At 39.1% G+C, this 15,588-nt stretch overlaps 1 protein-coding gene across 2 annotated transcripts in view; it reads left to right on the top strand.

The window, feature by feature from the left end:
* rb1 (retinoblastoma 1) overlaps nucleotides 1-15,588 on the top strand; it is a 103,136-nt gene that overhangs the window by 75,423 nt on the left and 12,125 nt on the right. The window contains exons 18-19 of one of the 2 annotated variants that reach the window (XM_066699910.1): nucleotides 522-644; nucleotides 11,938-12,056. In XM_066699910.1, coding sequence (XP_066556007.1) covers nucleotides 522-644; nucleotides 11,938-12,056 — 242 coding nt within the window. The remainder of the gene's footprint in view (nucleotides 1-521; nucleotides 645-11,937; nucleotides 12,057-15,588) is intronic. The other variant, XM_066699911.1, reaches the window with a different exon arrangement.

A 15,588-nucleotide genomic window follows, 5' to 3' on the forward strand; every position in this document is an offset into this window, starting at 1 on the left:
TGTTAAGGAACAAAGGGTTTTGCTTTGCAGACAGATGCAGACAACAGGCAGTTTGAATTTACACTACCGGTCTTACCGGTTTTAGAACACCCTAATTTTTCCAGTTTTTATTGAAATTTAAGCACAGTTTTTAAGTACAGTTTCCTACACCATCAAAAGGCACTTGGAAACTGGAGGAAACTCTGACAGGAAGAGGTCTGGCAGACCCAAAACCACAAAAGAATCAGAAGACAAGTTTCTGAGAGTCAACAGCTTGCATGATAGGTGGCTCACAGGACAATAGTTTCAAGCACAGCTTAACACTGGTCGAAGTAAGCAAGTCTCAGTTTCAACTGTGAAGAGAAGACTTCGAGCTGCAGGTTTGTCAGGTCGAGTGGTAGTAAGAAAACCATTGCTAAGATGTCAAAATAAGAAAAATAGGCTTGCCTGGGCAATGAAGCACCACCAGTGGACTACTGAAGACTGGAAAAAGGTTTTATGGGCCGATTAATTAAAATTTGAAATCTTTGGTTCAAACGCAGGGTTTTTGTACGCTGTCGAGTAGGCGAAAGGATGGTTCCTCAGTGTATGACACCAACTGTCAAATATGGAGGAGGAAGCGTGATGGTCTGGGGCTCTTTTGCTGGATCCAGAGTCGGCGTAGAGTGAGTAGCACCCTGAACCAAAACGGCTACCACAGTATTTTGCAGCGCCATGCAATACCCTCTAGTATACGCCTAGTTAGTCAGGGGTTAATCCTACAGCAAGATAATGACCCAATGAACTGGACAGAAGTGTGAAAGCAAAGCAACCTACATGTGCAACACATTTGTAGGAACTTCTGCAACAATGGTGGGAAGAACTTTCTGAACAATATTTGATTTCCATTGTAGAAAGAATACATTGAGACATTAAACTTTGTAAATTTCAATAAAAACTGGAAAAATTGAGGTATCCTAAAACTTTGGATCGTTTAGTGTACATGGGTTCAACTTTCAGTGCCAGGGATTTGCATGCAAGGTTAGCGTCCGTCCTGATTTAGTGTTACTGTCATGATTGAGATTGACACTCAAAATAAAAGAATAACAGCTCTAATATAAAAATATGTAACATTTTCTGCTTTACTGCAGCAGATTTCCAAATAGGACATTTCTTATGAGACATTTGGGGCTTCTGTTGGTAGGAAGATGCTTTGTCATTTCCTATTTGTGTGCTATAGTGTCTGGTTAATTGCACCATGTTAACACAGATGGATTTCTACATTTTATGTGGTGGACTGTAGACCACCTGTTTAATATAACATCCATGTTATAAAAAGAACATTAAGAGGAAGTACATTTGCAAAATGATTATTAACTTGCCTGGGAAATATCAAATCCAAACAGGGGTTGAATAGTCTGAATTTAATCAAGACTATCTAAAAAATAAAAAGGTTTATACTGTTGCTTTGATTTGTGTGTTTCATCCTTAGAAAAAAAGTTTACCTGCAAAAAAGTAATCATTTCATTATGGCAACCTGCCAAACCAGTTTTCTTCAATGTATCTTCAATCTTCAATTTATCTTAAGTGTCCTGAGAGAATGTACTGATGTCAGGTGCTTTGTTTATGAACACACCCCGAGTAAATACGTTCAGAGCAGCAAATTCAAAACATTTTTTTAATGTCATTTCTTATTTGCCCTTTGACTTTAGACTCTGTTAACATTTGACTGTTAATTTTAGCTATTTTATGTATAATATGGGAAGTGTTCTCTTATCTGGTCCACTGATGTGATGGGGTGTTTTCTGTCTAAAACAAATGCCACCGCAGTGCATGCTGGAACTTGAGCTGGTTGAGCGTTTACACTGCAAGGATCAAATGCTACCGATGCATATGATCTGGGTCTGTACCATCTCCCTGAGAGGTGATTGCTGAGCATTTACACATTTCTGAGCAGGATCAAATGCTACTTAATGGATCTGACAACAAACAATAGTATGTGACATTGAAAGAGTGAAAATGTAATAATGGTAATGGGTCGGATATATTGCAAGAGAAACCGACCCAAGATGCTAAATAATGTATCCCAAGAGTTGAAAAAAGACCTAGAACATGACCACAAAACATGGGAACACCCCTATACACCAAATGAATATGCATTTTTGGTTTCGGTGTTAATTTGTATTTGCCCATTTGCCAAACAATGCTGACAGCCTTTGATTGATTAAACTGGTTGAGGGCTTTACGCTACTTATATGTTTGAACCATGACTACTGTAAATCCACCCACATACTGTTTGAAATGCCTGGAAAAAGTGCCTGTAATCTCATCCCAATCTAACACTTACTCCTGGTTTAATGTGATATTCTGGTTTGTGAATGTGTCCGTATCTGTCAATATATGTGTGTGTGTATAATACAAAACAAGTTATATGGACAATTCTCCAGGTATAAACAAGTTTAACAGTTGCCTTTTAAGCATCAGTTAAGTGAAAGTACCAATAATATAAGGATAAACTGGGCCCCAGGATATCGGCCCCAGGATATCTCCCCCATCTTCTCCTCCTCCTCAGCTCTGTCCTTCTTGGCAGCTCTTTGTAAATTACTCCTATGTAGGTGTTACACTTATCTAGACTTGTGATCCTGACTGTAACCGTAGGGAAAACCATGGTCAGATTGCAACACTTTGTGGAAGAAACTGAATGTGCTTTATATTAGTATTGCTAAGCTCTTACTAACAATGTTACAGACTTTGTGATTTCCCAAGCTGGCTGACGGGAGCAGACTTTGATTCAGAGAGAAATGCCGTGTCTTTTTGTAAATCTTTCAAAAACACTAGACAGAATCTATCCAGCTAATTAAGGGAATGATTAACAGATTTTTAGTTAAGCTCCTTTCACATAAAATTTGCCAAAGTATGCTTCACACATTGACAACAATAACTCAAATGATCAAACACAATTCTTAATAATAAAAACAGAACAGACAAAGCCAACACTCCTATAGAATAACAGTCTCTTCTAGGAGGAAATACATCTCTGGCCATCCATTAAAACTAAAACAGATGGTTTGTTAAAGAACAACTTTATTAAACTCAATTTACCAAATTAATTTGACTACCAATTTTTTCAGGTGAAAGGTATGAATGCTTTCGACTGTATGTATGGCTAACCCTGGTCCTGGAGAGCCGCAATTCTGCATGATTTCCAAGTCTCTCTTAATTACCAATCAGTGGATATCTTGAACACAGGGACTTTTTGCCTAATTAAGACCCATAATTGGTTCAATTAAGCTGTTAACGATCTGGATAAAACAAAAACCTGCAGACCCTGCGGCTCTCCAGGACCAGGGTTAGCCACCCCTGATATAGAAGGATGATTGAAAAAGGCATAAGACCATTTAAAAAGCTAGCACCCAACATAATTGGTCATGTGACTGCTTTTAGCACCTACATACTATATATTCTTTTACAGAGGCTGTTGGATGCTGAAATTAGTCTTTCACAACGTGTTTCTATTTTTTTTTGAACAAATGTTTTTTTGTTGATAGAAACTTTCATAATGTGTTGAAAGTATCCTCTAGCTTACATTCAGCAACAGCATGTTTTGAGATTTTATGATCCATTCAGGTCTACCTACAAAGACAAGGCACATATAATACATAATAAACAATTAACAGTATTTTAAACTGTTATATACGCAAAGATTTTTTTAACCAGCTCCCCTGTATTTCATTTAATTCTTGGTAGTTTCCTCTCTTTAAACAGTTGGCTCTTTTTCATGAAATGTTTCTGTATACACATCTTCTGAAGGGTCATTAGGTAGTTGATAGAGAAGCTATTTAATATCTGTGAAGATGTCGTATATGAACATGGGTCCATGTTGCCATTCCTGTCGTGCTGACTGTACCTTGCAGCGGTTTTGGTGGTGTCTGTTTAGTGAAACTCTGCTTTAGTCATGGGACGTTACATCAGCTGTGTATTCCAACAAATGGCAGGCAGCAACCTGCACCTACCTTGTGGGTATTGTTACACTCTACTCCAAGGAAGGGCAGGTTGCTTGTACTGGGACTGGGAAGGGGTGGGCCTGGCCCCTCCTCCTTGTGCATCACCACATCTGTTTTCTGGGAACAGAGGAGCTGTCCTTTTGTCACAGTTTCATTAAAATAATGATGGGATCACCCTGCTAGTTTTCAGTTTATTTATAAAGTAAGGCATCTAATTGTTGTGGAAAGTGCTTTGGCCTTATAGCATTATCTGAGTGCAGGATTATATTGTTATTGTCACCAACATCAAGTACCAGGATGAGAGCCCCACAATTGAAGCCTCATCAGGTCTCAGATTGGACACCTCCAGTATGTGGACAACTTCAGGATCGCAGAAACCATCTTCTATGGACAGTTGCAGGTGGAGGCCAGTGAACGCGGTACAAACATGTACTTCAAGACAACCATAAAGCTTGCAACATCAACACCCCAACATGGGAGACTATAGCAGTGGACAGGTCCCTATGGTGGTCCATCTCAAAGTCCTCTATGTCATCTGTTGAAGAGCAGGGAGCAGACAGCCAGGGAGAAACACCACCTGAGGAAGCTTGGCGTAATGCCTCCAGACACAGCCTACATGTGCGACATCTGTGGCAGGCACCTTGCGTCCAGGATTGCATTCCCATCCGCCACCGATGTAGTCATCGTCTATGATGAGATCCATCGAAATCCATGGCTCACTCTATCATCGTCTTTGTCTTTATCATTTTTGCTTTACAGAGTTTGCATTGTTTTTATATCACTGTTTTGTTTATTAAAGCGGTGCAGACTGTGTGGCTGTATCGATCTCGCAATGTTTTTGTGTTGTTTCATCACCCACACAAGAAATCAAGAAGCTCAAATGACTGTTATTGTAGGGTGAAGAAATTAGGTCAGACCCTGTTGCATGATGATGCACCCACTCATTGGTGCGTGTGCTTTGGATGTTCTTTGCACACCTGATATTATTTTGAACTGATAACACTATGTAACACAATTTTTGTTCCTGGGTAGTAAGTGTTATTTCCTAATTGCTTATGCATCAAAAGTATAGAAAATGGATATTATTCCCCACAAACTTTGCTTTTGTGACCAGTACAGTGATATTTTTAAATGTAACTATTTCCAATGAGAAAACGGTCGAATTTGTGTCTTTTCGTTCACATAAACTCAGAAAAAAAACATATGAATCCAAATTAACATGTATTTATACTAAAGTAATACAAAATGACTACAAAAGATTTAGAAGTGAGTAGTTTTTCAAAAAACTACTATACGTAAAAAAGTAAAGGGTTAACATATGGAACTGCTCTGTTAAACCATTTAATACAGATTGACATGGCTAATCCTCAACTGCATAGCTGGATTGAAACCAGAAGACAGTGAGTCCTTGCCCAGGGTGGAGAAACCCTGTTAAAGACCGTTAAATGCTGCTTCCTTTAAAACCCTCCCATCGTCTAACCAGCAGTGCTGCTCCTGGGCCTGTTTTTAAATGCCATGTGGGGGGAGCAGTGTGTGGCAAGCAGTTTGGCAGCCCTGAAACATGCTGTGGTTCCTCTCATAGATGGTTACTCTCTAATGGCATGGAGTGACTCATAATGTGCAGAGAGAGGGCACTGTCTAACACTTTCTGTATAAAGAAGGGGGCTTCATTCCAGACTGACAGAAAGCACTGGTCTTTTAGTTTTCCGCAAACTGAAGTATAAGTTTACAGTATTTTTGCTCCCAATCCCACACCTAAAGAAAGATTAATTGAATTTACTATAAATATACCAACAGTACTTTCCCATGACGGATAATTATTTCTGGTCTTACTGTAATGATGTAGATTAAATTCAGTGTGTTCTTCTTAAGGTCTTGAATGACATATGTGTTTGAGTTCGCACTAGGACTGACAATACACTGTCAGTGCCAGTGTTGTAAAGGGATGTTTGTTCAGCCAAACCAGGCTGGCCAATGAAGTTGAGGTTTTTCAGTTTCTTGTATAAAGCCCATGTTTGAGCAGACTGGATTTGTAGGAAAGCAGACAGTCTGGTCCTGTTTTCAGTCAGAGAAATAGATAAAATTCCTAAAGCACTTTGGGGGAGAAAAAAGGAAGATCACAATGTTGTAAATTAATCTGTGACCTGTATCCACAAACAATGAATGTTTTAGAGGTACACTATTAGATTATCCTTATTTAATTTGGATTAGTTTCAATTTTGACCCTATACTAGATAAAGCAGTTATTGATGATGGATATGGAAGCCTTATACTTATTTCCCTCATTAACATGCAAATCAATTTATAACTTTTTTTAAATGTTTTTTCTGGATTTTTTTGGTTTAATTCTGTCTCTCACTGTTAAAATACACCTACCATTAAAATTATAGACTGATCATTTCTTTGTCAGTGGGCAAATGTACAAAATGAGCAGGGGATCAAATACTTTTTTCCCCTCACTGTATTATCTTTTAATTAGCAAGAAAGAAAAGGATCACTGAAAATGTCCTGTGCTGTGCTCATTTTGCTATTGTATTCAGGCAGAATGCTATTGTGTTATGAACTCCAGAAAGAAGGGCAACACATTTCTCTATTTCAAGCTTGTCTTGCTCTTGAACAGCAGAAGTGATGTTTTTTCCTCCAAGCAACTATCACCCTGCTACTATCTGAAAATAGTACTTAACCTTTCTACTCACTCAAGAAGCTCGCATTTCTTTTGAATGTATTTAGGCCTGTATCTGGTTAAACCCAGCCTCTCTCCACTTCCATTATATAGAATCAGTATCCGTTTGTTTTTCACAGAACTAGATTAATGTAACCCATGGCCAAGTACTACACAGCTGGTGGTTTAACTTTGGTCTCAGCCATGTGGATCTTAAATGGTTGTTTTTTGCTCTCAATTTCACATGCTTGAGCTGCAAGTGATTTGATATATTGTTGTTTTCTGCTTTTTCTGGTAATATTTATACCACACATTTGTGGACAATTTGTGCATCAAGTATTAACTGGCTAAAGGAATAAGATCACAGGTATTTAATTGAGCCTCATTTAATTTTCAGAGAAATAATGGATGCTTCCAAAACAGGCCAACTAATGTATGGTATTTTATTTTAAGAAGACTGTGCTTTAATGTGTAATAAAGACAGTGTAATAATCATGTGTCAAAGCCTAATGTTAGCAAGTTTTCTTTTTAACGAGCAGGTATTGATAGTCTAATTATAAATCACATTCCTAACCTTCTAAGTTCTATTGTCAGTGGTAAATAAAGACTGTGCTAGTCACCAGTTAATTATGCTGTTGTGGTTAACCCTCTCAGTGCATGTGCACAAGGTCCCATTTTTCAAAAACAAATGTTTTTTTTTTCTTGTTTATATGAGAATCCAGAAAAAGTTTTGGGGTACTCTACAACTTTTTCATAAGACCTAGCGCACAGCAGTAGGCTGCGTAGGCCTTAAGTTCTGTTTGCACATGTGCTGTGTCACTTTTTGTTGTAGTTCAGAAAAGTGTGTTTCTGCTTGAGCAGCATCCATTTTTAAACTGCATCACTGTGAAAAGCAGTCACATCCACAGATTTCTTCCCTTCAGAGTGATGCTCATCATAAAACCTGCTGACTTATGACCAGTGTCCTGCTACTCCACAGAGCCCTATGGAGTATTTTGGAACAATGTTAAACCCTTATATTAAGCTGCACATACTTTAGGCATGTTTTGACAGACCAACTTGATTTCGATGCCCTTAGTGTAGAAGTATATGTGCTGTAGGTCTGGTTAATATGATACAATACTGATAATGTACATTATAATAATCAATACTTGTACCCTCTAGGCCATTCATTCACGTCAAGAAAGTAATTCCATTAAATGTCTATATTGTTCATGTGTTAATTACACTTAGTCTGTGCAAAACAAAATAAACAAAAAGAAAACTTCCATTTATGGACTTCTTGTAAATGTATTTATATTTAATACTTTTGCTTACTTGTTCGGATTCTCAAATGATTGACTATGATCACATTGGTTTAGAACATAAGAACATAAGAAAGTTTACAAACGAGAGGGGGCCATTCGACCCATCGTGCTCGTTTGGTGATCCAAGGATCCTATCCAGACTATTTTTAAACGTTCCCAAACTTTCAGCTTCAACCACATCGCTGGGTAGTTTATTCCAGATTGTGACTGTGTAAAGAAGTGCCTCCTGTTTTCTGTTTTGAATGCCTTGAAGCCCAATTTCCATTTGTGTCCCCGGGTGCATGTGTCCCTGCTGATCTGGAAAAGCTCCTCTGGGTTGATGTGGTCGATGCCTTTCATCATTTTGACGACTTGGATCAAGTCCCCATGTAGTCTCCTCTGTTCCAGGGTGAAAAGATTCAGTTCCATTCAAACCTGGAATAAGTCTGCTTGCTCTCCTCTGAACTGCCTCTAGAGCAGTGATATCTTTCTTGAAGTGTGGAGCCCAGAACTTTTTTATTTCTTCCCCACATTGTTGGATGGAGAAAGTGAGGAGTCCACATAGACTTCTAGGTTTTTCTTATGCTTTACTTCATCTCGTTCTATTCCTCCCATAGTGTAATTATAGTGGACATTTTTGTTACCTGCATGTAATACCTTGCACTTGTCCACATTGAATTTAATCTGCCTGGTGTCGGCCCACAACTGAATATTATCTAATATTGTCTGCCGAGATTGTATCTGCTGAGCCATCTATTTTAGTATCATCTGCAAATTTGACAAGTTTGCTAACTATCCCAGAGTCCAAATCATTAATATAGATTAGAAACGGCAAAGGCCCTTGTACTGATCCCTGTGGAACTCCACTAACAACCTCACTCCAGTTAGAAGCGACTCCTCTAATCAACACCCTCTGTTTCCTATACATCAACCAGTTCATAAAAAATGTGCTTTCCAAAAATGTGCATAGTACTGTTACATTTCGCTAGCTCACAATGAGTTATAATGTAAACAGTTCAAACTACTCGGTCAATTAAAATAAACGTGTGTGTAGCTGGTAAATTTGCTATTGTTTGTTCTTGTACGAAGTATGATTGAAGTCTGAAATTTAACAATATGCATTTTACACGTGGAAATTGCATTGTGAAATTGTGAACGGGACCATAACTTTATTATCCGAATTTTGCATTAAAACGATATAAATTTAACCGAAGCAGGTTTCCAAATCAGTGCATTTTAATACGAGACCAGCTGTTTACTATCCAATCCGAAATGCAGTTATATTGAGCTGAGCAGTACAATCACAAATGCCAGCGTTAGAGGTAAAAACTGGGACGATGCAGAAATGAAAGCGCTGTTTACAATGTGGATGGAAGATAAAAAGTTAAAAAAACAAACCACAGAGAAGTGTCCAGCGCTGCTGTCGGAGGATAAAACTATAGACGAATCACAGAGGCTGCTTTCGATGCATACGATTGCTTGCTAATGCACACGATTTATTGTGATTGAATGTGGATGTCCTAATAAAGGTGCTTCGCTTTCGGGTGAATTGTATACAGCACTTTTAGACTTGCAGAACCGAACCGATAGACATTTGAAAAGGGAAATATATTAATTAGATTCCCCATTGAATCAGCACATTTTTAATTATTTTAGAAAGCTTCGGCTGCAAAGGGTTCAGATTACTTTCAAATAAAATATAGAACCGAACAATAGCCAATCGATATTAGTAAACTGTGATTATAAATACATTGCATACACCTGTAAGCAGACCTAATGTCCTGCGTCACTGGTTTGAGCAGATTTGTTTACTTCCCGGCATGCATTTCGTTTAGGCCACCTTTTCGCCTGCATATGTGAACGCACTTAGGCCTCCTAAAACCGCAAGTGTGAACGGGGTGTCTGAAAAAAGCCAAACTAAATTTGAGGCGGACCAGGCCGGCCTAATAACTGTGAGCGGGCTATAATGCTGCACCGGATTTGCTGTACTATTGTAACATGTACTGTATGATTCTCTGTACAACTTTAGTGTGTGTACTTTTTTCTAACATAGGATCTGAAAAAATTACTAAACATAACTGAATGTGAAGTACCTAGGACAAAGGCAACAGTTTAATACAACTGAACTGAAGATACAATACATGTCAAAGTAAGAAGCATCCAAAAAGGAAACACGCAGGCGCTTTCATAAAGTACTTGAGTTTGGCCTCTTGTCTTCTACTGGCTGTGCTAGAAAGGACACTTACGTGAACAATCTCAACTTGATTTAAACCTAAAAACAAAAAAATAAGACAACCATGAGTTCCCTGAAGGGTTCAGATAAGCACTGAGTTGGACAACATTCAGCAGATGTGTAGAGGTCAGTAAACAATATGCAATATGCCTCCCTGCACCTTGATAACTCAGTGGAGCAGCAGAGGGGTTGGGGGGTACTGGTAGCATCATGCTGCTGGTGTAATGTTTCTCACCCCTTCCTCTTTCACTTCTCTGTCTAGTGATGTAACTGTTTGCTCTCAGCTCATTTCCCTTACTGAAATGACTCCTTGGTGGGTCAGGTTTAAACTGAACAGAACAGGTAATTTACCTATTATATCTATGCCAAGCCACAGTATATTGCTTTCAAATGTCCTAGACCAGATCCTGGCCTTTCAGCCTAGAGGTTCACTTGAGGTGGCTTCACTGTGGAGATTGGCTGGAATACCAGAATTTGCCTTTGTAGACAACAGGATTAAAATGTATATATGTCAAAATCTAAAGGTGCTAAAGTGACGTTGTATGATCTGACTTTATGATGTATAGGAGTGCAAACGATGCAAGTTCCAAGTTTTGTTAGTTTAGTTAGTTCAAATTAGTGTTTCTATTATTATTGGTGTTAATATAAAGTTTGTATGTAATGAAGTGATACTGAAAATAGTCAAAATAGTTTACTAGATGTTTGTCTGGTTTTCAATAATATGATTATAATGTAAATTTGTCAGTAAAGCCATGGTAACATTTTTGAAAATTGCATCTTTAAAATTGGTTTTGCTCAGGCCTCATTCTTTTAATTGTGACTCAGTGCTTCATTCTCTTAGTGATTTTTTTGTTTGCTTACATAAAATTTGGATTAACTTCACAGAAGCATTTAGGTTGTTTATTTCTAATGGCCAAATATGACATTCTGTGCCTGCTCTGTAAGCACTTCAGACCTGGCTTCTAATCATGATAAGATGCCCTCTGGTGCCCCAGTTATAACTCTGCAACGCTGGCATCTTTCCCCCTTGCTTCCACAGTATGTTCATAGTCTCTCCATAAGGCAGGCTAAATTAAATTAGCTGCAATTATATAGCCCCTTGATGAAGCAGTTTGATTCACTTAGGTTTTCACTAGGAGCCATAAATAAAGAGTAGCTCTCCTCCCTGCAGTGAGGCTGTGGAAATTGAACTGTGATTGCCTTGTCCTTAACTCTGTGAGTCGTGCTGATGTATTGTTCTGCCAAGAGATTAAAGAAGCTGCATCTTGAGCAATATAAGATTTCCAGGGCATTTTGATTCTGGAATTCAGAATTGTGAAGGAGGTGGACAAAGTCAACAAAGGGGTTACATCAAGCTTAACTGTGAATCAAAGCCCAGAGGCCACAAGTGGAAATGAAGTTGTGGTATATTTAGGACTGAAAATCAGAGCACACTTACTTATGCAAAGAGTTCTGGGGGGTCTGAAGCTAGTTTCCCAGCTATTTACTTGAATCGGACTTCAAGAAACAGCTAGCTGAAATCTGTGATCAATGAGCTATGGAATGGAATGGAAAGGCTCAGTTGTGTTTATAAACTTCCCTACCTTCTTATACCCAGGGTGTTCTTTGTAGGGAAATCAACTGAAAATGGATTACTGAAATAGAAACAATGTGTTCAAGAGAATGAGTATATATATATATTTTTGTTTTATTTGGTCAACTCAAAACACGCTCTATCTCCCTGTGTGTCCCTCTGTCTCCCCTTGTCCCTCTGTCTCCCCTTGTCCCTCTGCCTCTCCATCCTTCCCCCCGCAGGACTCGCCGCTGTTTGAGCTGCTGCATCAGTCCCGGGAGCAGGAGGGGGTGGTGGAGCAGGCCGAGCCCCCCAGCACGCTGAACCAGCCCCTGCAGCACAACCACACTGCCGCTGACCTGTAAGTCCCCCACATGGCCTCCCTCAGGGCCCTGCATAACACACACCTTCAGCAAAGTCCTCTCAAAGCTGTGTCTGTACCTGTGCCACAACACCATTATTTCACTTTTACTGCAGGGTTTTCTGGGACTGGTATAGGATGATGTTCTCCAAAAAAAAATATTTAGGAAAAGGAATGGGTATATTTTGTTTTTTAAGAAGAACACTTTTTCGTAGATCGCTGTTTTTGTAAACCTTAGGGCAGTTGCACACAGTACAGGCGAAGAAGCAAGGGGCGCAGTGCACTGCAGTATCGCATCGTAAACTTTCAGAAATTTGCCTATTTACACAACAGAAAATATGCTGGTTTCCCAAATACAACTTTCTTTTTCTGAAAACTGTTTGCATCACTTTTGATATCTGTATTAATTTTGGGCAAAACTTTGGAGGAAATTAACCAAATTCTGTTGCTCATGTAAAAAGAAATGATTGGCTGGGGCAATTGACAAATGGAAGAACAGCTGCACACCTTTTATTTGATGAATCGGCATTGTGGGAGGAATCGATCCCGGAGTCAGCTGGAGAGCATGGACAGGAATTGTCACATGAGCACCTTCTCCGGGTTAACCCTCTTTCTCACTCGTCGATAGAGGCTCTCACATCTGTGTTTTAGATTCAGTCTTCAGTGACCTCAGTCAGTGTCATTCTACACCCATCCTAGAAACTAAGAGCCCCTGAATGACAGACGCATTGTTTTGTGCATGTGCAGTTTTTCACTGCTAAGTTACAATGGGATGCAAAATGTCAGCTTTTATTTTATTTTTTTGCAGGCCAAAGTGAACATTGCTGTCTCCCGCTCCAAATTATATAAATCGTGCCAAACTAAGGTGATTCAGGACAGAAAGCAACCTCATTCAAACCAGGAAACCTGCCCCTTGTGTTTGTAATAGACTTTGCGTGGATGCAACATGATTCATGTTAATACTGAAAAGTGCCTTCATTCACTTGGCATGTGATTAGGATTCAACCTAACCTTCCAGCTATACATTTTCTCGCAGATAAATCAGTATAAACGAATGGGATTCATTTACTATCTAAACAGCTTGAATTTAAGGAATATATTACATTTTAATATTAAATATAATTCAGAAGTCCATTTGATATTAAGCACAATCTTCTTGATGAACCCACTGATACAATACTGATAGAATACAGATAGAATTAACATGAATTAGAGTGGTTCAGTGTCATGTTTTTTTTTTTAATTGTGACATTCATTCTAACAGGAAGCAAACGTGTTTGTGAACAAAGTTCCCCCAATCTGTATTCAGTGTTAAAATTGAGTTTTGAGTCATCAATTAAGCAATCACTGGACTAGATTACCACACTCAGATTTTTTTGCAGTGCATCTCCTTTTAATGGAAGAGAATATGAACAAAGCTTATTTTTGCTGTCTTAAATAAGAAGTTCTATACTTTTCCTTTAGTTTTGTCTTGTACTACTTTGAAATCTCGATCCCACTAATCCTTTAAGGCAGCTCTACTGGAAACCAAAATGTTAGATAAGAAATAACGAGTTTTTGTTTTGTTTTTTGGCACATGGAAAGTTAAAAACCAGCACACACACTGAAGGTGCCTTGAGTTGAGCCTTAAAATGGTGCTCAATGCTAAGGGTGAATATAGCCTCTTAGGAAGATGGGTAACCAGGTTTTTTCTGTTTGTTTTCAGGCAGGATAGGCTTCATGAGATCTGTATCATCTCCATTTCCACAACTCCCACAGCAAAGTGCAGGCAGGACAGACTAGCAGTTCACACCTTCAAACCGCAAGTGACAGTATCTGACACAGGCAGCAGCTCTGAAGTTAAAGCATTAGAATTTGCCAACATCAGCATTTTCCCTTTTATTCTGTTTGTACTTCTGCGTTTTTTTGTTTTGTTTTTTAATAGGTTTGTATAAGTGATGTCATAAGCACCTTACCTCTGTCTATCTTTAAATCTGATCTGTTAAACGACATCCGATTGCATAGCTTGCATAATTTATTAATCTTACCATAAACACAGAATAAGCAAAGAATCATTTGGGAGAATTCAACTGTCGTTTACATTAAATGTCACCATTCAAGCTATAATACAGGGACACGGGGTAATCAGCGTTCCAACATAGTCCATCTGAGCACTTTCTTTCTGTGTGTAATTTTCCCCGCTTGAAAATAAGCCCAGTCAAATCAATCTGTCCTTTCATTTGTTTTAGAAGCGTTTATTTTCAGGTTATTTGTGGTAGTATACGTGGACAATGGGCAAGCCTACCCATGTGACTGGGGCACGAAGTTGTTTAACATCTAAATGTATTCGCGCGCTGCCCTTTAAATCTTTAAAGCTGAACTACTTCTGAAATGACAAAGACAATAGGCGAGGGGGTAGGAGAAGCAAATAATCTTGCTGGCTTGAGGTTTTTGTCCAAAAGTGATCTGCCTCCTCTGGGATAGCTGCAGGTGGTGTCAAATGGTTTGCGTACTTTATGAAGTAGATTATACAAACCAGGTGTAACCAGGAAATTGGAAATGCTCAAAACGCCTTTATCCAAGGCAACTCGCATAGTTTAATGAGTGCTAACATACAATGTGACACTTATACACAACATTATAAAGGTAACCTTGCTATTAATAAATATATATACGTGAACCCAATGGTGGTGTCACAGATCGGAAGGGTCTGCAGGTGTCATGTCAAGTCTTGAATCCACAGTGGTATTTCTTGTTGGCTGTTATGAGGGCATTTGGAGTAGTAGATTAATGTTTTGTGCTACCGAAATCAAATTTGCTATGTACTATAGTAAAAAAAAAAAAAATTGAACTGTTAGACGTTATTATTAGTTTAAAAGAAATCAATGTCCTGATTTGTTTCCAGCAAAGTGCCTGGTCTTTACCTTGCATGCTAAAACTTGCTCTACGTATCATGGCTCCTCCTAGTCGGTCTGTTTATCCACGGCCTCTGCTTCATCGTATGTCATAGTGTGAAAGTACGGCCCTGGTGAAACGGTCCACTCTTCCCCATTTTCATCCCGATTCCTCATTGCCCGTGATGTCAGCTCTTGCTCATGCTCACAGCGACACACACACAGGCACCCTGCCTAAAATAGCCACAGCCTTAATACAGTAGAAGAGCTGAGTGTGAGTTACCTGGTATGAACAGTTGGCTTCAATGACGATGAGGGGGCATTTCTCCTTGCAGGTCAGCTGTGTAAGGCTGTTTAGAAGCAGTACGTTTCTGCTGGCATGCCAAGTTGCTCAAGTCCCCAGCAGTTATGTGGAAATGATAGATAAAGTAAAGATAAAGAAGTCTAACTTGCATATCAGAAGTTTCATCCCGTCAGGATTCGAGCACGCTGGCTGGTTTTTGACAGATGCTTGTCATGTTACAGACGCTGCTGACAGATCAGCAGTTAACTCGGCTGCCTCTTTCCACCTCTTCACATCCTAGCTTAGGTTAGGTCATTATGTATTGACCATGTCTGGTTGGTCAATTAGCCAAGTCAGTCCGATCGTAAGGTCTGTA

Source organism: Amia ocellicauda, chromosome 3, assembly GCF_036373705.1.
Source record: "Amia ocellicauda isolate fAmiCal2 chromosome 3, fAmiCal2.hap1, whole genome shotgun sequence".
Classification (NCBI taxonomy): Eukaryota; Metazoa; Chordata; class Actinopteri; order Amiiformes; family Amiidae; genus Amia; species Amia ocellicauda.